Source organism: Mauremys reevesii, linkage group 5 (genome assembly GCF_016161935.1).
Source record: "Mauremys reevesii isolate NIE-2019 linkage group 5, ASM1616193v1, whole genome shotgun sequence".
NCBI classification, from domain to species: domain Eukaryota; kingdom Metazoa; phylum Chordata; order Testudines; family Geoemydidae; genus Mauremys; species Mauremys reevesii.
Window position 1 is genome coordinate 73774752 of NC_052627.1, and position 27936 is coordinate 73802687.

Sequence of the window (27936 nt, forward strand, 5' to 3'; positions counted from 1 at the left end):
ACAACAGAGGCTTGAAGGGGGCTGAAGTGCATAGCAATAGAAAGATTTGAGAGACTTTTGGCGTGGGTTGGTTTTTGTTAGAGATAGCCCATGTTAGATGCTAATTTCAGCAGATTTTTGTTTTTAACTCATATGGCACTTTTGTAAACTGAAAGATTAGCAAATATCATGGTGCATATATTATGTATGTCCACAGAGCTCACTGTACTAAACACTATGAGAAAGTCTCATTGCTTCGCTGAGCTGCCAGGGGCCACTGTAGCACAGTAACTGAGAGCATGGAGACTACCACTCCTGTGCGATCATATCACTATTCCACGTAGCATTGAAGAGAATTAAACTGAAGCAATATTGATCTAGTTAAGCAGGTACAAGCCCCTAAAGCCAGTTTAACCCTTGCTTAAATTAATTTAGCTTACATCAGTAATTTCCTATTTTTAAACCAGTTGAAAAAAATCTTAATAAATAAATGGCACAGATAAATTCAAAGCCCAGTCCTACATTCCTCACCCATACAACACTGCAACTGAAGTAAATGCAGAATTAAAATCAATGGCAGTTGTATGTACAAGTGATTAAATATTGAGTCCAATCCTGCAGAACTTATTTAAATGACTAACCCCGATGAAGTCAATGAAACATAAGTAAGGTAAGCAGGATTTGGCCACTCGGAGTTCTATTTTATTATACTGTTCATAATAGGGGGAAAAGGGAGCGAGGGAATCTATATTTGCTTCAAGTCAGAGGCAGAAGTATAACTTGGGGGGAGGGATAGCTCAGTGGTTTGAGCATTGGCCTGCTAAACCTAGGGTTGTGAGTTCAATCCTTCAGAAGGCCACTTAGGGATCTGGGGCAAAAAAAAAATTGGTCCTGCTAGTGAAGGCAGGGGGCTGGACTAGATGACAAGGTCCCTTCCAGTTCTAGGAGATTGGTATATCTCCAATTATTACCTTTATTACCTAACTACTTTAAATGTATCTATACCAATTAAAGAAAGCTACCATTCCACCTGTTTGGATGATACTCAAAATGAGTGACAATAGTTCTCTTATTTTAAAACTACTACAATTAAGTATATATATGTATTTCAGTTTCCTTAGCTATTGTCTCATTCTCTAGCTGACCAAACTGAAATGGTTTGAATAAAACCTAACAGTTAATGTTCTCGTACTCTACTAAAAGGAGAACAAATCCTGATTGTGCACTTTTAGTCCCAGTTTGGTACATGACATTTGAAGTTAAAAATGGCATTGCTACACAAGTGTATAAAAATAAACTTTTGCTTCTATTTTAAAATAATCAGTTTTCCATTTCCAGCTTGAATTATGACTCCAACAAAAATATAGATGTAAGCATTTACCATTATGCTGAAAACTCAAGGTTGTTACATTTTAAGGGAAAGTCCCTCTTGGATCATTGTCAACACCTGTTAACAGCCAGAAATACCAATGGTACATGTTTAAAATTAAACATACTATTATTGTTGGTCAAGTTCCCATATTATAAAAATTTCTAGCTATTTTCTGTTTTCTCTAAAGTTGAGTCACAGTCATAAGTGGAGGCAACATTACTTGGTATATCCATCTTTACTGTTGAGGAAGATGGACACAAGTCAGCCATTGGACTGTTTGACTTAGTTAACAGAGTGCTGTATAGGAACAATGAATATAACATATCTGTTTCCTTCATTTAGGAAATTAATGTTTTGGCCTGATTTTTTAAGATGCTGATTACCTGCCAGTCTCTATGGACCTCACTGGAGTTGTGGGTGGTCAGCACTGTTGAAAAATCTGGTGCAGTTGCACAGAGCCTCACTCAAGTCACTGGGCTTACCTGCACATATGTAGTTACAGAAGTAGGGCCCTGAATCATAAATTCTTCAAGACAAGAGACTGCTTCTTTTTAATGTTTGAAGAGCTCATAGTGTAACACCAACAGACCCCTGTGGTCGGCAGGCGAGATTGAACCTGGGGCCTCTGGAGCTTAGTACATAAGCCTATACCGCATGAGATAAAAGCCAACTGGCTGTTAGCTAAGGCTGTAGAGCAGACTCATTTTCAATCTCTCTCGAAGTGGTCTCAGTGCCACTAGCTGGGACAGAACACCACACTCAGGAGGTTGCCTTTGTGGGTGCTACTAGAAATAAGTAATAAAAATATAGTAGGTAGAAACTGACACCATTCCAATTATTTCTTTTTTCAACCAGCTAGTATTTACCAAAATTATAATTTATTTTCAGTGAGAAAGATCTGCTCCATGATGGCCAGAGACTATTTATAGGAGCTATATAATATAAAATTAATGCATCACTCTTGGATAAAACATTTCTTCTCAGAAGAGAACCCCATGATATAGATTTTATATTTACAGACTAACTTTATTTTCAATAAAACTGCACAGATTAAATATATATTAAGCTAATGTGTTACTTCAGGATATGGTAATAAAATGCCAAAGAACAAGCTGCAAGCTGTTTGTAACTTAAGATATTCAAAGAATTAATTTTATGCTGGCATATACTGTAATTAGAAATGGCTCTGTGCATCATGATTAAGCTAGTAACTATAGTAACCAAGGCAGAACGGGTGTAAAAGAAGACAAGCTGAATAAGCCAATGATAAGCCTCTATTAATCTGTTTATTTTTATTTATTTAATCTTTGTCAAAGAAAATTGGAATAATATAATATAGTAGACATTTTGATTGTCTTCTTCCCTTGTTTAGGACAGAATGAAACATTGTTCTTAAAGTGTTTCTTAATGAAGGTAGCATAGATTCTGTTTTTACAGCAGAACTTCTCAGCCCACACAGTGTTAAAACACATGCACAGTGCCATATTCCAGTCTATATTAAATAGGTGGCATTTGGTGGCATATATTTATCTCTGTACAAAATGACATATCTGCAGGTTTGAGTTTGAAAAATTTACATTATGCCAAAATATTCACCTCTATTTTTATACAAAAGCACTTGTTGCTTAATCATAGCAATATCAAGAATAGTTTTAAAATTTGTATGCAGGCGAAGTGAAATTATAAATGCAATAATATTTTAATTTATCATTTATTAACACCACCAAACTGTTAGGTCACTTAACACAGTTACTCTCTGGAGATTCATTCTACAGCATGATAAACTGAAGGCATCTAAACAAAATGGAGCAAAAGGAATCGGCTGCTATGCATTCTCTTAAATGTATTTTCTATGCTATTTGCACATTGGCAGTAATTTGCTACATAATAAATCCTTGCTGTCATTCTCACCAGCAGTCACTAGAGGGAAAACTATTCAAATACTAACGAAACAGTTCTTTTTTAAAGATAGATTATATTTTCATTAGTTAGTTCCACTTGAAAATGAAGGACAGATATAGAAAATGGGAAGAAGGGATTAAGAGGCACACAGGAGCTGGGAAGTAGTCCATCACAGTAGCCCTCCTGCCAAATAAGTAAAGAAGTACAGAAAGCCAGAGATATGGGCTGGCCTAGTAAAATTATGTTTGCATTGTCATACAGGAGACTAGAAGGTGAGTGCAGATCAGTTGTTCGTTTCTCAGGAATTGGCAGTACTGCAGCAACTGAATACTCAGCTCCAAACCATCTGCAGAGAAAGAAATGCTCAACGTTGATCATCACACCTCTCTGCACAGTTTGGAGCCCCGATCATATGAGCACCACATAGACACAGGGGTACACCTACATGCAGTATGTATCAGGATCAGGGCCTTGGAGAGCAAAGTTAATTGGCACAGATAGAGTTCAATTCCTTCCCACAGTTTAAAGGATTTGGGCTGAGAAGTGTAGAGACCTCTGTCTATCATGCTGACCAATGTTCTCCCATTGTTTCCTTGTATTCCCTAGTCAATCTGTCTGTATCCATCTGTTGTCTCTTTTTGTTTTGTATGTGTACAGCACCTACCACAATGGGGTTCTGGTCCATGACTGGTGCTCCTAGATGGTACAGTAATACTACTAATAATAAAGTAAAGCACAGAAAATCAGGAAATCCATTGAGACCGTCAGAGGAAAACAACAATTTAATAAACATGTTTTGCAAGCTTGAGAAGAGGCAAAAGGAGACATGAGAGTATGCGTAACTAATTCTCCCTTGAAAGAGAGAAATTGAAAGTTACCAAGCATGAGCCAGGTTGGCCCATTAGCTCAGCAAAATTAAGTCTAACAGATATTGAAGATAACAGCAGACATCAGCACACGAAACTAAGAAATCTAAAAACAGTTGCTCAGCCACAAAAAGGAAAAGTGAACTGACAGCAGAGAAGTGAGAACAGGCTTGCAATGAACATGAAAATCCAGTCACCATATACTAGAGCAAGATAATTTACATTTAAATTATGCACATTAAATGTTCTCACCTTCTGAAAGTTGATTAGTCTTTTCAATTAGCACCTGAAACCCGACTCCAAAAATAATGATGAACCTTTAAGTGGAGTCATCACTGCACAGGCTACACGTCTTCCCTAAGGAAGGATGGCAGAATCTGCCCTCACTCATGTCAAATTGTATCTTATTCTGTGAGCAGTCTCATTACATTCAGTATGACTAAAGATGGAATAAGATATTACTTTGACCACAAGAAAACAATAATTCCATTTCACTCACACACACGAAGTTTCAATATCTGTATACATTCCAATGCACAATAAAACCAAGAGCTTTCCAAACTTTTCATGGGGGTGGAAAAGAAGGGGGAGGCGGGGAAGGGCTATCCTAGGGTGGTTCATTCAATTCTATCCCACACCCGAGAAATCTTCCTGACAAAATGTTTTATCAAAGCTGCTAAGTTTCCATAAAAAGTTTCAGTTTAGAGAAATCTGCATTTTCCAACAAAAAAAAATTTGTCAAAAAAGTTCCAATCAGCTTTAGTAATACTCAACTTGAGAATACTGGCAGAATCTGACCCAAAGTAAGCAGAATATTTAAAAAAAAAAAAAGAGGCATGTTGATTGGTCTACTATTCCCTTGAAAGAATTAGTAAAATGCAACTGACACTCGGAATTTAAGAGTCGTATTTAGAATTCAGGAAGTTCAGAAAAAGTTATAGCAGAGCATCTTGTATTTGACCATAGGCACACATGTATACTTCAATCTTTGAAATGTTAGGGAATTTAGATACAATGTATATTGTTTCCCTTTGTGCTCTGAGTCATTAGCCAATATTCAGAGTCATTCTGATTGTTTTCATTAGGAGGAGAAATTTATTATGTCCGTTATTTCTTTGACACAAACTTTCTTATTTACAAGCAATCTACACAAAGTCCTATTTCCCTGAATGCCGGAGAAATCAAACAACAAGAGGCAATTTATTTGCTCATAGTTCTAAGCTTCTTTCCAGTCAGCATTCTGCCCCAAAAGCAGAAGGTGCATTCTCTCAGGGCTGCATTTCCAGTGTATTTCTGTCTGTCTCGGCTTTCCTGCTGCATTCCCTGCCTGTTCCTGACAGTTTCTACTCACAGACACACAAACCTCCATCGAACAATACCCAATGAAAACCTTCCATCCACATACATTTCTGACTGGCCTTGCATGTGGCTTGTATTTCGGGTGGTGGTTCATATTGTTTTAGCTCCCTTACTCCAAAAAATGAGCTTTAGCGCTTGTTACATTTTTCCTGAACAAAGAGCATCTATTACACCCATTAACTTGAACAGGATTTCACCCAACCTCCATCATAAGAAAAACTGTTAGAGTATCTTTTGCCTAAAGAGCATCATCTGCCTGACAATTATATCCACTACATCATGTGCTGCATTTGGTGTTATGTCTCTTGATCAGCACAGGCGGATAATTAGGTTTTTGGAAAGAAGCTCATTAATGGCAAAAACAGACAATGGTATCAGCTTTGTGTTTACTGCTGGCATCAAATGAGTGTAAAATTTGTCGCTACAAAGATGTGCTGATTGGCACTATTCATTCCTCACAGTTAGTACAATTCTGTAAAGAAGGGTGATACAAAACTTCAGTTTAAAATCTTCATTAGGCTATGGGAATGATTTTCTATCTGGGAGTCTAATGAAAATTCTTAGCTCTCAGGATTTACTGGATGCATTCAGGGAGGTTGTCAATGAATTTTAAGTGCCTTTGAGAGAAGGGAAAGAAAAGCCCCAGTAGAGAGATCTTAACTCTGGATATTGAATTAGATTTGGAAAGAAAATTGTGCCTAGCTGGGTTAGCTGTAAAGTCTTAGAGTTATTGGTTTCAGTATTTCAAGTGAAAATCCAATGTCCAACTTTCTCATTCTTTCCTAATTAGCCTACAACCCCAGACCAGCAGTGCCTAACTGCTGTGACAGTATAGGAGAGCCTCTCTCCAATACCACATCTGTTCCCCAGAAATAAGTTCAGAAATAAGGATGGCATAGTATGGGGTTGCCACCCTTACTTCTGCATTGCAGCCTGCAGAGCTGGGCCCTCAGCCAGCAGCCACCACTCTCCAGCTCTGAAGGCAGCGCAGAAGTAAGGATGGCAATACCACAATACCTAGAATAACCTTGTGATCCTCCTGCAACTCCTTTTTGGGTCAGGGCCCCCATTTGAAGAAATGCTGGTCTCCCCTGTGAAATCTGTATAGGATAAAAGCACACAGGCGGCCAGATTTCATGGTCCATGTCACGTTTTTCCATGGCCTTAGAGCCGTAATTATAAATGCCTCTACACAGGAAGACCATCTTCATTCTTTCTGTAATATGCAATGTTTGCTAACAAACACAACCACCCAGATAATATTGTTGGGGTTTTTTTACTCCATTTGCTATACAGCTGAGCTGACTTGCGACTGAAGTATGGTATTACAGCTTATTGGTGTGAAGTATTCACTCGCTACAAGAGACTCACGTGGTGCCACATGTAGGAAATCACCCAGGCAGTTTGTGGAACTAACTTGCGGAATGCAGTAAAGAGTAAGACAAGCAGATTCTATTGGAACCCAGAAGTTCAAAATTAAATGTCAAAAAACCTATTAGTATCACTGAAAATGACACCAGCATCATTTGCTTAACTTTTCTGCATTCCATAAAAAGTGCTTCAGAGAGAGAGTGTGAGTGTGAGTGTCCAGGACAAGAATTTCCTAAAGTTTTGAGTTACGCTTCTGCTCTCAAAAGTAACCAGTGCAGTACCTAAAATAAGCTGTTACAACCAAAAACAGCTTGTGAATTTGACAGCTAAACCTGATCACTTTATTCAATTAATGCCTTTTAAAACGCATTGCTACAACTATAATTTGAAAAACCTGAATCACTAGCAAGAGAGCAAAGCTGGGTTATCCAGGTTTTATACATATATTACTTTCCAAAATTATAGGTATTTCGCTTAGAAAATAAATGAAAGCATTTGAAAATATCTGAAATTCAGATATCAATTCCCCCACTCCACTCCCAGTCTTTGACAGAAACTCTCTGAAGTGCTTAACAAGCACAACATTATAATTTCAACTACTGTGGCTTTCCTGAAAGCAGGAAATAAACTATTCAACTATTTTTTCTAGTGTGGAGTACAAGAAATATATTAGTTAAAACAACAGTCCATTTCTCGGCTATGTCTACACTACCGCGGTATGTCAACCTATGCTACGCAACTCCAGAGTCAACATACCTTAGATCAAGTTACTGCAGAGTCTACACCACGGGGAGGTCGATGGGAAAAACTCCCGTTGACTTACCTTACTCTTCTTGTCGTTGGCCAAGTTCAGGGGTCAACTGGAGAGCGATCTTCTGTCAATTTGGTGGGTCTTCACTAGATCTACTAAATCGACCACCAGTGGATCAACCTCATAGCATCGATCCTGGCTGTAGTGTAGACATTGCCCTCCCTCAGGATCATTAAGAAATGATGCATCTCTCAAACTATAATTGCAAGGCTGCAATTATATTATCTCAAAATGGACCCTGGAAGACTAAACTAATTATTTAATTATTAATTGAGTTATTACTGTGGAAGTAAAGGTCCTCTTACCAAAAAAAGACAAAAACAAACAAAACAAAAAAACCCACAATACCACTAACAATATTTATACCTGGAAATAAATGAAAGGTAAAGTGACTGCCAAGCTGCTAATCACTAGAAGCTCGGTGGGCCTTCTCTGTTTAAATAAAGAAAATATTCCTCATTAGCAGTGGCATAAAGCCATATTACACAGCCTCACACAGTAGTCCCTTCTCACAAGTGGAGTTTGTGACTCCATCCATCCTGATCACCACAAACTGCATCACAATCAATTTCCTGGAATGACCTTGATCACACTGAGTCTCCAATATTTTAAGAAGGATATAATTTTCCCCCTACTTCTTTATGCCAAATGTAGGGAACTTCCTATCTATACTTAAATTGCCTTAAATAAAAGTAATTTGATTTTCAAAAGGTGCGGAGCAACTGATTTCAATAGTATTTTTGGGTGTTCAGAACTTCTGAAAGTCAGGCCACAACGGTGTTTAGGCACACAAATTTGAAAATTTTGGCTGTAGGCAATAATCTCCTTAGGTCAAGATTCAGATCTAATGTTTCTTCAGCTCCCTGCACTATGTAAGTGTAACCCTTCTGCCAGGCCGAGCTGACAGCAGCAAGGGCCGGGTTCAGTACATAGGGGTCCCCTCCCAACAATGTAACACAAAACCAGCTCGAGCACCCACCCAGTGACCTGGGAAAAATCTTACACACACTCCTGGGCGCCTCAAAGAGGCAATACTTCCCCTCTCACAAGCACAGAGTCTCGATGTAGCAGAAAATTTTTAACGTGAGGTAAATGACATCAGCATTAAATTGGGAAAACACCACAACTAGGGTTCATAGACCAAACCATGGGCAAAGACCCACCCCAGAAAATTGGGCCGTGTCCTTTCCATTTGGTTCTTGAGTCCAGCAACCCAAAAATCACCCAAAATCCCAAAAGTCCAACAACCCAAAAGTCTCTGTCCCTGGTCAGTGCAGCCCTAGAGTTCAAAAGCTTTTCTGCAGAGTTTTGCCTCCCCACTCCCAGCCCAGGTGGAAATGGGGGAGGGGAAGGGGCCCTGGGGAGTTAAGGGGCACTTTACGTGGTCGGAGGCCAACTGCCCCGCCTCTCTGTGGGGTTCCGCTGCAGCCTTCACCACCCGTCCTGTGAGTCACTCCAGCCATCCCACGAACTACTCCGCTCTGCCAGCCGCTTCGCTCCACTCCACCAGCCGTCCCATGGGCCGCTCCAACCGTCCCGCAAACTGCTCAGCTCTGCTCCGCTTCACTCCATTCGCCGTCCCGTGGGCCGCTCCAAGCATCTCACAAACTGCTCTGCCAGCCGCTTAGCAATATATCTTTAGGCTCCCCCCGCCACTAGTTAACACAGCACTCAGTGATCTCAGCTCTTAGTAATTTTAGCTCTTTAGTGATTTCAGCTTGTAGTAGGGGAGCCCCAGTGCTGGTGCACCCTTGACCCAACGTGAACTCAGCACAGCAGCCTGTAACTAGACTCTTAATGGAATCAAAATTAGCTCTGCTATTCAACAGTGGAGAGAGGAGGAGGTGCAACTGGTGTTGGCCTCAAAAGAGGCCCACACCACCAGGCACAAATACCTGTCCCCAGCCTCTCTCAATTCACTGGGTTTTGGAACCCATGTCCCTTGTCTAGTGAGTCCCTCTGTCATAAAACAGTTCTACTGGCCTTGATTCACATAATCAGGGTAACAACACTTTATTCTTCCTGCCCCAACAACAGAGAAATTGGGGATTCCACAGCAGCCAAAGTGACCATTTGGGTAGCTGGGGGCTCATGTTAGGCAGGGTGGGTGTGCCTATGCAGACAAGACCAGCCCCTGAAGTTCTTTTGCACACGTCGCCACAATTCACCACCAGATGTCAGGGTAGAGCTCATCCTGACTTTGCTTACATAAGTACTCAAGAAGTTAGGTTCCAAACCTCCAACTTCTTGGACACAGGCAAACTGCTGCTCGCACACAGCCATTTTCAGCTAAAAAGGAGGAAATATAATAATTGAAAACTCCTTCCTGGCCCTAAAGAAAGGCAAACTTGACACCTACTAAAGCCCTATAATGTAGTCACTCCTGCTATTGGACACGATTCAACAGCTGGCTGGCACAAGTAGAAGGGAGGGAGAAACAGGAATGCAGAGTAGTTGTAACAAAATGCAAGGCTATTCAACATTCCAGGTTTTTTACATTCTGATAACAGCTAGAAAATAGACTTATTTTCACATAATTTGGCAAAGGTAAGCAGTGGCTTTGAAAAGGATTTTGCATTAAAAACTACGTACAACTTTGTATTTCATAAATGCTCTATGTAAAAACAAGGGTTTTTGGAATTTCAATAAAGGGGGGGGGACACAAAATGGTGAAAAATTGTGCACGAAATTCCCCAAAATCAAAAAAAGCTGAATTTAACAAATCTCTAGCGTGAAATGTACTTGCTAGTATGTAAATGTACACTGCCCTCTACTGGATGGAATAAAACATGTGTCAGTATTTGTGGCTGTCTACAAACTGGGCCCGGCTGCCGCCCGGCTCCCGTCCAACTTCTTCGATGCCGCCCAGAGCGCCGGGAAGAAGAAAAGCAGCGTCAGGGCCCCGCTGCCGGACGCTCCCCGGTGTCACCCGGAGCACCGTGGAATGCGGGGAGAGAGAGAGATCGGAGGGAGGTGCCGGGAGAAGGGGGGCCGTCTCGACGGCTCCCCGCGCCCCGACTCGCCCTGTCTCGAGCTCTCCTCCCCGCGGGTGGGCTTTTGTCCCGCGTTGTGTCACCCGGGCCGCCTGCCAATACTAGTGCTAGATGTCTGTAATTTTGCATCCTGAAGACATGAGCTTCATTTCATGCAACCACGTTGTTTGAGCCACAATTTCTTAAGAGACAGATGGACTAGATGAACATTGAGGGTAAAGTAGTTCATTAACAAGACCAAGCCAGCTCTCACAAAGGAAAAAAAACACACACACACACACACACCTCCCACAATGGAGGTGTTCTGTGGCAATCAAGCCTGGCCATCTTTCCTATGAATGAAAGTAGGATCACTGGAGAGTGACACAAGAGGGCAGATTGCCTCCCTCAGTGTCTCTGCATAGTGTCTGGATCTCTTTTGCTGACTAGGCTGAAAGTAAGGGTCCAAGCAGTCCCCACTCTCCTCTCACTCACTGAATTCTGCAGATGGATCTGAAACAGAGCTGGCAGCTGACAAGGAGATCCACTGCAGTTAAAAAAATAAAGAAAGAAAACAAACCCTCTCAGGTTAAAAGAATGAAAGGGGAGGAGCAGCAAAGCCCCCAGGCTCCCCCCAAATTCTCACATAAGTATAAATTTTAGCTGGCTTACACTGAACTACTCTCATCTCATTCGTCACCCTTAATCCCATGCAGAATGCTTCATGGAAACTACTGCTGCCCGAGACAGTCATTTCTATTGTCACTCTGTAAGGGAGAGAGATGCAGTAGGATATTAGGAGAGTACCCTTTTTGTCACAACTCCTTGCGCCCTCCTCTGGCCACCCACACAAGGGCCAGCCACAATTAGCAGGGTTTTCAGCATGTTTTGTCCCCATCCTTGAAATAGCTGCTCCAAAGTGGATGACTCCAGGTTAGAGAAATCAATAATTCCACTAATCAGAGCTGGGGCATGGAGCCTGTTGTCATGTTCTGGGCAGACATGCCAAACCCTCTAAAAAAAAAAACACAGAAATTTCGGCTTGGTTTTGACTTAATTGGCTTGTGAGTTGCTTGTTGGCTAGTTTTTGGTTGTAGCTTCTTTTAAATTATCAGCTCCTGGAAAGCAGGGGCAAGTGGGGGAGAGAGTCAGGGGTGCACAGCAGACCCACCACAGTCCCAGACCACACTCCAGAGGGAGAGTGTTGGGGTTCTTAGAGATTGGCTTATTTTGGCCTTCTTTTGAAATGGAATTAGCTTGATTTTTGGCTTATTGTGAAAGTCAGGGTGCTTATGTACCACGTGAAAGTTAGCAACTCTGGTTCTGCGATATAAGCCAAACCAGCAAGAGATAGGATTACAGGGCAGGCAGTGACACAAAGTGTCTCAAACGGCTCTGCTGATGATGTTCTCTTGTCTGGACACACCCAGCCATCACAGAAGCCTGCATGGAGTGTCGGAGGTTTAAGCAGCTCCAACTCAGCAATTCTGATTCTAGCAGCTTGCTTGTTACACATCAGCCACATTCTGGCTACCCTGGCAAGATGACCATAACAAACTCCCAATCCCAAACTTTCCCCAAATCAGGTGCTCTGCAATCTCCAGCCCTCTCCTGGACCATTCAGAGAGAGGCTAACGTTTGCTTGTTCCTTCAAAAGGTACAATACCCAGAAGCTTGGCACATTAACTGGAGTGAACATCACTTTAAACCAAACACACACTGGGTTGGTTTAGATAAAAGTAAAACAAGTTTATTTAAAAAAGAAGATAGGATTTTAAATGAGTTCAAGTACAAAAGATAGAGTTAGAAATGGTTGCAAACAAGTAAAACCAACACTTCCTAGAGGATAAGCGTTACCAAAACAAGCTACATCCATTGTTCAAGTTAGTTTCCTTACCAATCTACCTTACCAGCAAGACGACTGACTACCCATCTAGCCAGAAACTCCCACAAAGTCCAAAGTGCTCTGCTCCTTTGTCTTTGAAAGATTACTATAAAGAGAGGAGCAAATAATCCAAAGTACAGTGGACTTTTTAAATGGATTCTTCTGAAGATTACCCCCAAAAGGAAAGTTCATTCAACCTATGAGGAAGGTGATTCAACCTATGAGGAAGGTGACATGGAGTCTCTTGGTGAAGGACGTTTCATGCTGTTTTTTCCCCCAACTGGTGTTTGTTAAAATGCAAAACAGTTTCCTGCAATCGTCTCCCTCTGCTGTCTTGATGGTCCTGTTTATCTTCTACGTAATTTGTGTTCCCATTGTCTCAATATACCTTGTTGATGCCTTCCGGGTGGCAGAACCTCTTTCCTTTGTCTAGGGTGGAGTAACTTTAGCCCTGCCTGGCAAACACACCTTGATAACATAATTTTCAATGTGTTGGTAATTTTGAATTTGTCCTACACACACACACCACACAATAATATGAATGACTGGTATGTTATTAGCTTGCTATTTATAGCTTATATGACACCTTTTAGACAAAGAGTATGACAGTGAGTTGTGATACACTGGACTGGTCAGGCCACCTGAAACTAGCTACCAGGTATCAGTGAGACCTTTGCCCTCTTGCACTGGGATGCTCTTGGGGGAGGGGAAGGAGACATCTCCCTACAGAGATAAGTTGAGTTAGTTTTTAACCACTGTAATATTCTTATTTTTTGCACCACAGAACATTAAAAATAAGATTAATGACTACTCGCTGTTGGATTAAACTTATTTTATGAAGAAAAGTCTATAGTGTAAGGTAACACAGGTTGCAATTCAGACATATAATACTACCAAGTTGCATGATAGATGTTGAGACTTATCAAAACTCCATGGTGATCATGTCTTCACAACTTCCAGGCTGGGCTACTAAAACTCATCATAACTACTAATGAGCACTCCAATATTTAAATAACTAATTAATGTCTACTCACCTCACTGGTACCCCACAGAATACCAAATAAAATTCACAGTCTTGGTGCTAATCTTCAAGGCCTTCTATGAAGAAACCGTAAGAGAGCACCTCTCTCTCTTTCCCCTCCCATGACACTGACCTTGCCCAAGAGCTACATTAAGAAAAATGTGATGCTCATAAAGTTAGGAGACAGGGCTCTCTCAGCAACAGGGCCAAGGCTTTGAACTCTTTACTGGAGAAGATTAGAATGTTCTGAAAGCAATGAGATTTGTGGTCAGTGTATAAAACCCATTTTTTTTTAAACTTAGTTTTCCCACAGCTGCAAATAAAACCAGCAAAAAGGCTGAGAGAGGACTGTAGTAGAGAAAGATGATTAGGATGAGGAGGGGATGGAGCAGAGACAGAGAAGAAAGTGGAAGTAATTTTTAATATATATAAGCTCCAACAACTTCAAGAGAAGTAGGGAAGAAAATCAACCAAATCAGAACACAGACACTGGTTTCTCTCTCCCAAGAATCACTCAGCTACTATGGGGAAGGGTATCATTATAAGAACCTACATAAAATTTGCAAACTATATATTGTGCAAAATAAAGCTCTGATCCTGCTCATGTAATGGGAAATGCACTGGGAATGGGCAGGAAAAGTAAGTATTACTTATTCTTCATGTACTTATAGTGGATCACCTTGTTTTCATTTTGTAAGAGTCAAACACACACTCACACACTTCATACTTTGACAAGCAACGCAGATTTTAAATCTAGTTTTCCACTGACATTTGAATTTCATCTTGTATTTCACATTAATGCTGAAAAAGTTGTTCTATTCGAGAGGTCACAAAGAGCCACTGACTTATTGTCATTTTCTTTTGGGCTGTGTAATATTCCCCACATTCTGCATGTGTTATATGTTTGAATTACATGTAAATATATTTTCCTGCTTATAAATTCTTGTGTCTAAGCAGATCAGAGTGATTATTTCAAATGCTTTATTAATCCAAGCAATCTGTCAAGACCTAGCCAGACAATATAAAACACATCTTTGGAGCTATTAGAATACCAGCTGCAAGCTTTATCATTTTGTTTACTACACACCAGGCAGACTCAAATCTCTTTACTGTAGGCTGAGAAGGTATTATTATCCTTACTCTGAAATATGTATGCTTTTACAAGCAATTAGAAAACGGATTCAAGTTTGTTTTAATCATGAATTTTTAAGATTATGAATGTAAGCCCAGAATTAAAATGTGTTAGCTGATTAAATTGTTAACTTTAAAACATGAGTCCAAAATTCTCTCTCAATTCCTAACTATTAAGCCTTTTGCGGAAAACCAAATTCGTTTTCAGGTTTTTTGTTTTGTTTTGTTCAATAGAAACAAAAACTTGTCCTGTCCAGTGAAAAAAAGAAACTGAAGGTTGAGGGGTTAGTTCCAGTTGCTGTGACATTTTCCTGACCTGGTTCTCAGCCAAATGATCAGCAGTACCCAGAGTCACAACAGGGAGAGTTTGAAAAGGGAATGGAGAAAGGAAACTAATTAGTCACAAAGTGTGACCCTACATTTTATATATGAAATGAATTATATATAACAAATGTAAGTAAAAGCAAAATCAATTTCTTTAGTTTTAATCATACAACTTCCTCTCATATCTGGGTCTTGAAGGAAACATGGCTAGTTTCACAAGGGACTGGTATTGTTTTAGGTAAATATAAAAAGATCAGGGAAGAGAAGGAGCAGCAGCATTGGGGGTTCTTATCATTCCTAAATCATCATCTTCTTCTTCTTCTTTGTGGAGCAAAAAGGCGAAAAAAACCAGGGGTAGGCCCATGCTACCAGCCTCAATTTCCTCACTCAACAAAAAATGAGTTTCAGGTATACCAATTCCTACATCTTTGTGATGATGATAATCTAGACACTCCATAAAATGGGTTCTGTGCCTTCCTCTGGAGAATAGTGTGGTCAGACTAGCATCCAAAGACAAATGGCCTCTGTTTTGGCATCTGCAGGGAAAGAACCTAGCATCTCTGGATTGGAAAGGTATGAGCCTCTAACAACTTGAACTAAAGAACCAGGTCCATTAGCATGACAGAAGTAGCAGATGCAAACCTCTGTCTCACTACTAGAGAATGACAAAGAGCCACACTGGGTTAGCGAGAGTTACATAAGCACATAATTTAATCCATTTCTTCTGGGACAGTTTGGCAACATGGAGGAGATTTGAGTTGTCATATCAGAGCATGGGATTCCATTTACAGATCTGCCTGAAGTCATCACATGCACACTCTCAGTTACCTTATGTGTGAAATGGAACAATGATAGTTGCACCCCCTGACTGTAGTGCTACACGAACTGGCTTAATAATATTTCCATTTGTTATGAATCCTTTAACAGCAGTCCAAGGCAGAGTCAAAACTCAAACTAATGTCCTCTTGATTTACAGTTGAGGGTGCGTTCCCCTAGGCTACAGTGTACTGTATGGTGTACCATATGGGCAAACTGCATGGATATTTATAGAGACATTTTACAACATGCACAAATTAAATGAAAATAAAATGTAGTAGTTGCTATTTTCATGTAAAATTATGCAGGCAACGTCAAGTATGCACACAAAACATGAATGGATTAAAGCAGCATTTCTCACAGTGTAGAACGTACCCCATCACAGGGCGTAAAGGTCCTTTATTGTCCTCAATTGTTCTCCAGAGTCCTAGCTTTCATTTTTTTTAAAGAAAGTAAGTCCCTATCTCTTATGTTGCAAAGAAAACATTGAAACATGGTATCAGCATATGTGATGAAGCAATATGCCCTTGAATACAGAGAGTCTAAAACAGTAAGCGCTGAGATGTGAACTGCTCCATTCATTTCTGTTATGATATTTCAGCTATTAATACTTATCTATTTCACTGCTCAACATTTGTAAGAAATAAGAGGAATCATCATATTATGAATATCTATGCCAGAGGTCGGCAACCTTTCAGAAGTGATGTGCCGAGTCTTCATTTATTCACTCTAATTTAAGGTTTTGCGTGCCCATAATACATTTTAACGTTTTTAGAAGGCCTCTTTCTATAAGTCTATAATATATAACTACACTATTGCTGTATGTAAAGTAAATAAGGTTTTTAAAATGTTTAAGAAGCTTCATTTAAAATTAAATTAAAATGCAGAGCCCCTCAGACCGGTGACCAGGACTCAGGCAGTGTGAGTGCCACTGAAAATCAGCTAGCGTGCCGCCTTTGGCACGTGTGCCATAGGTTGCCTACCCCTGATCTATACAATCTATTCCAAGTGACCACTGACTTTGGATAGCCCTTTAACATCAGATGGCAGGGTTTTAGAGGGAAGGGGCAATTGGTTTTATTTTCCTGAAGAGGGGCTCAGCTCTGAAAAGTTTTGGAAACAATGGATTAAATGATCAATTAAATATTGACATATTATTATATTGCCATGGGAATATTTTAGATATATGAGAGAGATGATAGGTCAAAGCTGTAGACCTCTCTGCAGCCCAAAATGGCTCAAAACACAGAAGAAATAGTGTGGTTCCAGTACACTGGGCAGGCTAGGGCATGTAATCATACTGGGAGAAGAGTGCATGCTTCTGTGCAGTATGTAACAACTCTCTTTACTAAAACACTGGGGCAGTGGTGGTGAAGCTATAGGACCTTGGCTCCAGTAAACAATCATTCTGCATAATTTGGGGAACGAGGAGCACAGCAGGCAAGAGCCATTACTATACACCCTAGGTTGCAGTAACATCCAGGTGCTCCACACTCTGCCTCTGAAGGGGAAGTGGAGAATCCCTTTCCTCTTCTATCTCAAAGCACATATATGTAAGGCCCACTTCAATCAGATTTTGTACAAGGGACCAGAGTTTCATCTTACTGATTGCGGATACTAACATGTTTCTATAAGCAGGTTTGGATTAGGAGAAGGAGAGTCTGTGAATTGCAGTTCCATTCTGAAAATTGACTGTGCACCTGACTTCAGAGGATCTGATATTTATTGTCCTACCATGATTCCCCGTAAAATGTGCTTAGTTTACATGTACAAGATGTCACAGATTGAAGGGCTGGCTGTCCATGCAATACTCAATCTCAATTCCAGAAGAAAGGCGATCACAAATGAAAATCAAGATCATGACAAAGACAGATGGAAAAAAGGGTTGGGCAGTAACACAGCTTAAAACCAGCACAGAGGGTGAACGGATCTGTCTTCAACCCATACAGAGGATGGTGGCAGTCATCCCATGAAGTAACCTGAGAACACAAATGAACTTCAATGGACAATCAAACCTAGACAGCACCTTCCATAATGCTTCATGATTGATAGAATCAAAGGCCTTTGTTAGGGCAATAAATGCCATAAATAATGGCTGGTATTGTTCTCTACACTTCTCTTAGCTCTGTCGTGCAACAAAAATCAAGTCGGTGATGCCCCGAGACAGTCTGAAACCATATTGGGATTCTGAAAGGACATCTTCAGCAAGAGGGAGGAGACAGTTCAAAAGGATGCAAGCAAGTATTTTCCCGACAATGGAGAGGAGGGTAATACCTCAGTAATTCCTGCACATTGCCAATATTGTGACCATTTTAAGAAAGGGGACAAGTCATTCTTGAAGTCGGGTGGAATTTCCTCATTAAGAAGTTGATGAAGTTTTTGCACAAGTGCTATTCCACCAGCTTTGAAGACCTCCATGGGAATGCCACCTGGGCCTGACGCCTTGTTGTTTCTACTCTGAGTGATGGCTCGCCAAACTTCCTCAGAAGATGAGGAGGGGGGTCAGCAAGAGGTTCTATTACTAGATGCTGAGGAACGGACTCAATGGTGGCAGCTGAGACTTCAGATTCATGAGAGTCTCAAAAGGCTCCTTCCAACATTGCTTGAGGGCCACATTGTCCTTGAGAAGTGTAGAATTGTCCTGGGATCACAGAGGGATTGTGCCATTTGAACTTGGCCTGTAGATGGCTTTCATTGCTTGTAAAAAGTTTCTCATGTCATGTTGATCAGCAGAACTCTGGATCTCCCTGGCCTTTGCTTGCCACCACTGATTCTTGATGTCATGCAGCCTCCTTTGAATTACAGCTTTAAGCTAATAAGTAACCTGTAAACCATGAACTGGACTCCTCAGCCATCTTAAGTCTCATCAATGACTCTTCCCCCGGCAGACATCATCCTTGTATCAAGGAATAGATATTTTATCCTTAACTAGCAGCCTTGTTTACACAAACTGGGATGAGCATCAAGCGAAGTTCTTACCCTCAGTGACACCTGTGTAAATCATTGTTTTCAATGGAGCTGAAGAGGTACAACGGATTACTAAATTTCATTTGCAGGGCTAAACAATTATGGTGATACACAAAAAGCTCTCTCTTATCTGAGTGGGCTGCGATGCTCTAACAAAAGTAAAAAGCAGTAAAAACTTATTTGTGTCATACTTGTAGGCTGACTGACAGAATATACAAAGGGAGCAGCTCTGTTGAGTAGAAGTGCTTTTTCTAGTGACTCTTAAGACTAGAACCAATGAAAGTACAGTGAAGCCAAGAATCCCACAGAGCAAATTTATACATCGATACAAAAATTCCTTTTTGATCTCACATACCAGCAAGGTTTTGATGGAGATCTAACAAACAGACCATTGTAAATCTCTGTAAGGAGATTTCAAAAGTTAAACACAAAGGAGCCATACTTTGTCTGTAATAGTACACTTGTATTTTCCATAACTTTCTAAGCAGCAATCTTATTTCTAACCAAAGTCATAACTTGCACTAACTATTCCAAGGGGAGCCACTGTATGTCCTGATTCTGAGGGATGCTTAACACCCACAATACCAGTAATTTTTCAGTGATGCTCGGGATTAGATTCCCAAACTATATATTAATTTTCCTTTAGATTTATAGCTGCAAAAAGATAATAACATTCATGTGTGGCTAAGTCACACACATTTTCTATCAGTTCTGGAAACTACAGATTTTAGTACCCATTGAGATATCTTGCTCAATCACAGCATTAACACAAAGACATTTAACTTCTTAAACATGAAATGAATAAACGAGCCAAGAAATAAGACATGATTGAGATAGTATAAGCCCAAAAATTAATCAGCTAGAGGTAACTTTTTAAAATACATATATTTAGAGTTGTTTTTACCTTGCAAAAAGATAAATCCAAACAAACAATGAGCTCACACCAAAATAAAAAGGGTGAAAAACTGCTATTTAACCTGTGGGATTGTGCAGCTCAAACTGCCAATGCCTTCCCAAAGCAAACCAACAAAGTACACTAGATACACTAAGTATGCAAGTAATATGTATGAATCTCTACCTTTAAAACCCATCATTAAAATGGCAGAATTAAAACTTTGAGAATGAGGCAAATATGCTCATTTTACACAATGAGGCATCTACATCAGAAGCAGCAAAAAAAAATTTCTTCAAAAAAATCAACTACTCTTAAAAAGAAAAAAAATCATGGTGAGAGCCATCTGCCCACAATCACTTTTCCTGTTATCTATGCTGGTAGTAAGAGTTCCTAGGAGGAATTCAGACAGACATAATTGCACACCAATCAGCAGTCAGGCTAATCCTGCCCCTTCCTGTTCCCCAGCAGTATTACGGGCTAACACAAAGTTACATTTTAGACTAAGCACACTACTAGCCTCTCTCATATTACTGATTGACACTAAGTGCTATCAGTATTTCTAGTATTTACCATCAGATACTAATACTAGTAATGTTAGTGACAATGCAACAAAAATGAATAAATTGACAAGTTATAGCTCTTTTCAGAAAGTGCTATATCTGCAAAATCAATAATGAAGATGCCATTTAGTAACTTAGTACTAAATACCAAGATTAATACATGTCTGTATTGTAGAACAGCCACATCTCCACTAATAGCCATTCCGTTCTTCTGCTAAAAAAAAAAATAGATTCTCCCTGTCCCAGTCAAGATAGCCAATTGATGTGACTGTGTATGTTCTGTTCAAAACAAGATAAGTAACACGTTACTACAATCTGTATATAGTCCAACTCTAACTCGCTCCCTTTCTGAGGCTTGTCTTCATTGGTAATTCAAACCACCAGCACCAGAGAAAAACCTCAACTTAAATTTTCTCTTCTAGTTTAGGTATTCCTTCTTGCAAAGGCATTTTACTCCAAAGTAGAAATAGTAGAAATTACTTAAGTAATATAATTACTTGGTCACAAAATATTCAAAATATGAAATATATTCACACAGCAGCTTCAGCATTCTGCTAACTGGTGAGAGGAGAACACTTTATATTAAGAAATTGAAAATTACTTTGAGGTTTGGGTCTGCAGAGTTGCATACGCAAATTGAGAGTGCCTCACATTCCCAACAGGCTATCAAGCTCATGACTTAATCAAGACAGAATACCAAATAAATCCTATTAATTATTCACAGGAAATATTTTTAAGTCCATAATCTTCCCCTGAGGCACATCAACTGTCACTTTTATTTATGTCAAAGACTGTCTGATTGGGTTTCTAGATGTGGCCAAGAGAACAGAAGTAAATATATTTCTTGAGTCAACTGATACTTGCTTTCAGACTTAAGTACAACTGTTCAGAATAAAGATTTATTTCTCTTGGAGGAGACTGGAGAAATACAGAAGGAGAGGTGTCTATTCTTACCCTGTAAAGGAAAGGGCTATATGGAAAGAGGAAAAATATGTTTTCTGTTATTATGAAGGTGTTATGAGCTAGGGGCTCACAAAACAGTTAATGAAAATATGGCCTCCAATGTTGATTGGTTTGGGGAGACATAAAACATGAGTTGATTCATTAGAATGTCAATTCTGTTAGCTTTCTTTCATTCCTCCCTTTCTTTGTACTTTGATTATTTCCTTAGTACTTACCTTTGTAACAATTTGGCACAGTTACAGAAATTAAAACATAAGTCGAATATAAACGAATCAACCAACAGTCAACCAAATAATACACAAAATAAGCAGGCCTTGCCTCAAAACCAGGCAACACATTGCCAAGAGGAGCAAATTTCAAAGGCAAGGGCCTCTAAATGAGACTATCTTGCCAATGGTCACAGAATATTCAAAGATAGGAGCAGGCAGCAAGAACCTCCCAGCCAACTGTTGCAATGGTTATAAGGTGAGAAGTGCACTCTCATAACTAGATCCCAGACTATTCAAAGCTTTAAAGATCACAAGTACTCCAGCTTTATTCCCTGGAATGTGTCTTCTGTACACCATGATAATGTTATGGATGATGCTGGAGAGAGGTGTAAGGGAGGCGGATATAGGACAAATGTGATATTTATCACGATTCATAAATTACTGGTTCTACTAGACTAGTGACAGTGAGACTCAATGGATGAGCAATAAATAAATTCTGAATACTCTGGAGCCTGCTAAGATTCACCAGGGTAGACTGCAGAATAGTTCCACTCCCAAAATGGAGCAAGAAAAGGCTCGCCCTTAAGGAGATGTGATGAATAACTATGTCGTGATTAAATCATCATCCTATTTCCTGCTCCAACCCCAAAAGTTTAGTGTTTCTAGGCCAGTGATTGTAACTAAGGATTCCCGATACTGACATCATTCAATTTATTCAACTCATTAATATCAATGGACACTCCATACACACAAGTGCAAGAAAGCACATGGTCCTTGCTGTGGAATGGCACAAAACTTTAATGAAATGTAACTCTCTCAGCCAGACTGCAGAGATGGTGTTAATTACTAACTTGCAGCTGAATGATAATTTCTATTAAACAAACAATATATAAATCCTTGCACTTGATTTGATACTGTTCTTGTACCTCACAACATACACTTTCCATCACTTTTAATTATAAATAAATATAATAACCCAATTAGGTCTCAAACTTATTATTTACATTATTGGAACACTTAGAGGTCTCATTAGCCTGTTGGGCTAGTCATTGTACAGAGATGGGTTAAAAACAAACTCCCTTCCCCACAGAGTTTCAGAGCCTACAATCTTGCTTTATGGCAAGACAACAGATGGTCAAAAGAAACAACTTTTACAGTGGAAAAAAAGGAGGATGACATAACAGCGAAATGAGCAGGTTTTGAACAGAAAGCCGAGTTGTCACAGCTTACCACCGACCAAATATTTATCATTAGACATTTAGTATAATGACTTTAAAAGGATGTTCCATGTTAGTTCGGTAATAATCATATATTTGGATAATTATTTGCTTTCAGGTGGTGAATTTGGTTAGCTAGGAATACAGTTGTATCAAAAACAAGCAGTATGGTACCGTTTCCAGTTAATTGAATACAGATTATTTCTGAACCATAACCTTTCCATGCACATAACTGCTTTTAAGTTTAATAAGAGATTTGTTTATGTAAAGAACTGCAGGATCTGTCCCTTATTGATAACTTGTCACCAGGCCCCTTCCCCACCCCCAAGAGTCTGATTCCCAGCTCTGAAATAAAAATAGTAGTAATTGTGGACTTTAATGAATAGTCATTACAAGATTTTTTTCCCCCCTCTGTCTACAGATATTCAATTATGCATTCTCTTTTGGTCTTTACACATGTACTGAATAAGCATATCTGTTGATGCAGTGAAAAGAATACAACTTCATGCTTTCTCACTTTGCATTTATGCAACTATTCAGTAATTTTCCAATAACAATTCAAATATTTCTGTTTTGAATTTATTGGCAGGATTGTTTGTTTTCAAAAACATGAATAAGAGGTGGTTGCTAATGGTTTGTATCTTAACAGAGTTACCTTTTAGTCTGTAAAATTAGTTCTGGAATTAAATTAAATAAATATGTTTAATTACAACAGAATATCCGAGACTAAAAACTCTTGCTGTTTTTATCTACCACATCTGGTGATGTGATAGAATAATTAAGTTCCTTGTAGCATATGGTAGACCAAAAAAATTCGAGAGCTCATTGTAGAGATAGGAATAGTATTTCCTTAGCCTCACTCCTGTGACTGTGAAATCCTTAAATCAAGGAAAACACACCTGTGGCCATGACATGTGTGGCAACTTACCAAAACCTGGGCAGGCTGTTTCAGCATGTGTTATTTTATGAAGTAAATTTCAGCAGGTTCTGTACAGCATGATGAGAGATAATGAAGTGTGGTCATCCCTGTGACCCCCACCCTCATTTCATATCATCTCGTGAACCGACAAAGCCAAAGACTCACAAAGGGGCTTCCAGAACAAGGCAGAATGAGGCTGTTTCAGTCTCTTTACCCCTTTCAGCAAATAATGGCCAATTCTGGCCGGTACTGCATTAGCAGTTTCAGGCTGCTTCACTCCACAATGGGAAATAGGCAGTGCCGCCCCCCATTTTAAAACTGTATTCACTCGTTTTAGTTGAACCACCATGTCTTTGTAGCAAGTCATAGCAGTAAAGCCAGGAACTTTCCAACTCTAAAAGATCTAATGGGGCCTAATTCTACAGTTCTTAAACAGGCAACACTTCAAAGACAATAATGAAAACCAATATCAATGTCACATCCGCAAACATCTTGGCCGATAAGAAATGTTCATAGTTTATCAAACTTATATTCAAACACACTGTAGCACCCAACCTATACATAATGCACATGCCAAAACATGGCATTAACATTGTTGAAAAACACAAATATTTGCACAAGCTAAATTGCTAAAAGATGTTCCAGTCTCTTGTGTATATACTGCATGTTTTGAAAGCTATCTAGATGTTTTACAAACAAGAAAAAACTTCAGTTAAATATAAAAGCCTATGTTTAAAATTCAACAATCAGTCTCTCATGGGACTTATTTCAGATAATAAGATTGGTTTCTGCGTCCTCCATTTATTCTAATTGTGTTCAAATGACTCATTGGGTTTTAATTTGTTTATATACACTGTAGGCATGTAAACCATCATGAGCAGGGCACAATTATACATTTACTGAGGCTCCAACCTGTTAACACTTACACACATGGAACTTTACGTACCTAAGTAGTCTCATCAAGTTCAGTGAAACTATTTTTGTGAATAGTTAAGCATATTAGTATTTGCACAATCCAGACCAAAAAAGGTTGCGCTTATCATTAAGAAATAAGGTCCACATCCTACTGTCAGTGAAGTCAACAGCAAAACTCCCATTGATTCAGTGGCGCATAGATGGTCCCTCCATAATCTCAGATGATGAGATAACAGTCTGATGCAGTGACAAAACTAATCCTGCTTCAAATTTCTGTATAAACAACATTTCAGAAAATTATATTGAGCAACATAAAGCTCAGTTAGTATCAACAGTCAGCAATTACTCCAAGTTTGCCATATATCAATTCCAGGATATGCTTGGATGCAAGTCAAGCCTTGCTGCCTGAACAAAACTCACGTAGAATGAAAAAAAAAAAGAAAACCACCATATAACCATACAGTGATTAGACTTATAGAAAATAAGTTCTGAACAAGTTTTGCTTTTCTCCCCCACATCAATACATGTTGAACAAACACCTTAAAAAAATGGCAGATGAAAATAAGAGATGTGATAATCCAGACAACTCTGTTTCTGATCACAGGAGTTTAAGAACAGTAGCTGTTAGCTAAATTGGATCTTGAAAGATCTGATTGAAAATAAAAAAAGTGTATATATATTTTTAAATAAGGTAAAATCATAGAATATCAGGGCTGGACGGGACCTCAGGAGGTCATCTAGTCCAAGCCCCTGCTCAAAGCAGGACCAATCACCAATGATAGATATTATCTATCACTATAGATCTGTAACGGAGCCAGTCATTCTTTGCCTGCGATATCTCGTATCAGGATTTTCTGGTTTTAAGCAAGTACCCAGTAAAAGGAAAGAATTCAAGTGTAACCCTAATGATCACTCTTCACAATCAAGAATATTTCAGTTAAATCCTTCCTCCCATTGATTTCTCTGAGGCTAGGATTTCACCCTTTGATTTCATCCTACTGCACTGAACTCATTTTTTGTTTGATTTCCATAAAACAATGTATTACTATACTCCTTACTGCATATAAGAGCCATAACTTTTCCCAATTTGCAAAGATGAAGCTCACAATTTCAGAGTCTGGTCCATTACGAGTTACATTCATCCGATTGCTTTGGCCTCCACAGGAGAGTCAGACATCAAAATTATATTACACAACCCAGGGATCAGGAGAACAAAACAAATATGACACCATATTTAATGGAAGTTATTTTTTGCTTGCATACTGTTGTTTCATAGCCTCACTAGTGTGAGTGTACTAGTGACATATGAATAAAAAGTAAATGAGAGTTCTGTGTGAGATGCAAGTCAAATTGCTTTATAACCCTCCATACTTCTATTGAGTGTAGGTCTTGCAAGGCATCGGAATACTCCAAATTCCCACAGCTCATCAGCATTATCCCTTCCTTCACACAAGAAAGAAGAAAAGCTCTGTGTAAGCTTGAACACTTGTCTCTTTCACCAACAGAAGTTTATCCAGTAAAAGACATTACTTCCCCCACTGTGGTTCTCTAAGATCCCAGGATCAACACACTACAACAATACTGCAAACAGAGAGAAGTCACTTACCCCTGCTTTCCCTCCAAGAGTATGTGTTCCGTCATGACACTATCTATGCTCAGTCCCAGGATAACACTTAAACTGCAAGGTAGCAGCTCACACAGAAGTGAGGGGGAAAGAGGAGCAGCTAAGAGAAAACTGGGGAGTGGGAAGAGAAGCAGCAAGAAGGTAGAGTTAGAGATGGAAGGCACTAAGTGGCAGGGTGGGTGAAAGAGGCAGTGGGGGATTAAGGAGAAGAGGTAGATGGTTGGAAGCAGGTAGGCAGAAGTAGCAAGTGGACAGGAGTTGCAATAGGACAGGCAGTGGGAGCACAGGAAGGACTCAGCAACTACCCATGATTTAAAGGGAAAAGATACAAAAGATGGATATACCTAGAAACTTCTGAGTTTTGGTCCTAGACCCTCCTTCAAATGCTAATGCCCAATAGAGAACAAGTTAAGGCTATTACACAAATAAAATCCAGGTCATGATGCACCCCTACTGCAAACCCTGGATCTGGGCAGATCCAGACAATTTTTGGTCCCCACTTCAGAAATTCCATTGGATTAGGTAGAGAACAAGTTCAGATGCTTCTTTTCTATCATTTGCAGAGTCAACAGTACTTTAAGTAGTTGTGACATGTACACCTCCCCCATCTCTTTTTTGAAAGCACTGTTATATCAGAATGTGTTAGGATCCAGGAGGAGAAGCTGCTTATGTATTTGGAAGAACTGCAGGATGTGCAGCCAGTGAAATCCAGCATGCTACAGATGACTAATTAGAGTTTTTGCAGCTTTCTTATACTAAGCTGTATTGGGTCCAGATCTGGTTTTGGTGGAATAGCAGCATATCTCTTTTGAAGACAGTTTCTGTTTGTGCCGAAAACGTGGCAGGATTCAGGTGTCAGATGAGGGGTTTTGCAGCACTGGGAAATCAGGCTACAGGATTTCTTTGTTGTGATAGAAGAAGTTCGACCTGTTCAGCATTTAAGCAGTAAAATTAGGGGGGGCTGGGACCAAAAATCGGCAGGAGCCACCGAGCCAGCATTTCCCCAACCTCTCAGGGAGGGCTCAGCAGCCGGCCAGGTACATGAATACCCAACAAGCCAAAGCAGCTTTGCCACACACACAAACACACCCTCTGCCTTGGCGTTTTGAGCTCCCCCCGCGCCTGCAACAACTTTTGAGACAACAACCTACTACAGCCCAGCTAAGCTGCTTGCTCACAAGTGAGCTGTAAGGAGCCCGAAGGGCGCGACCTGCTTTGCCCACAAACAAACGCGCTGCCAGCCCCGCCGGTGCCGCTCGCGGAGATTTCCCGGGGCGAGGGGTGCAGGGGAGCCGCGTCCCTCCCCTCCCGCCGCTCCACAAAGTTTCCGCGCAAAGTCAAACTCGGGGCAGAGCGCTCGGGGCAGCGGAGCGCAGCGCCTGGGCTCGCCCGGGAAGGAGATGGGGGAGGGGGGTGTCCCATAGTGACTCACCCATTACTCTTTCCTCTACGCCTTCCCACCAGCCCTGCGGCCGCTCCTCCCGGCCCCTTTAGCACCAGCGGCCGCTTCCACTGACCCCCTCCGCCTGGCCCCAGGCAGCTTCCCCCGCCCCGGGCGCCGGCGAGCCAGGGGCGGGCCCAGAAACCCCTCCCCCTCTCCACCTGCCTCATTCATTCGCTCCCCGCAGCCCCCAAACTGTTCCCAGAGCCTGCGGGGGGCCTGCTGCCAGGGTCTAAGCAACCCAGAAGGAAGCGCTGAGCCTCCTGGCTTTGGCATGGTCTTAAGCTGCCTCCCTGTGCTCCCCAGCCCCTCTCTGCTGGTGGGTTAGGAGGGGGGAGCAGATTGTGAGGGTCTCACGCAGCCTTTTCCTTCTAATCAACTGCAAATTCATTGGCCCCCATTAATTTGCTCTAGTCA

At 40.4% G+C, this 27936-nt stretch overlaps 1 protein-coding gene across 1 annotated transcript in view; it reads right to left on the reverse strand.

Moving 5' to 3' along the window:
• Positions 1-27626, reverse strand: part of GPM6A (glycoprotein M6A) — a 323841-nt gene extending 296215 nt beyond the window's left edge. The window contains exon 1 of the mRNA XM_039542540.1: positions 27511-27626. Within this exon, the coding sequence (XP_039398474.1) occupies positions 27511-27514 (4 nt within the window). The 5' untranslated portion in view covers positions 27515-27626. The remainder of the gene's footprint in view (positions 1-27510) is intronic.
• Between the last annotated feature and the right edge of the window lie 310 nt (positions 27627-27936).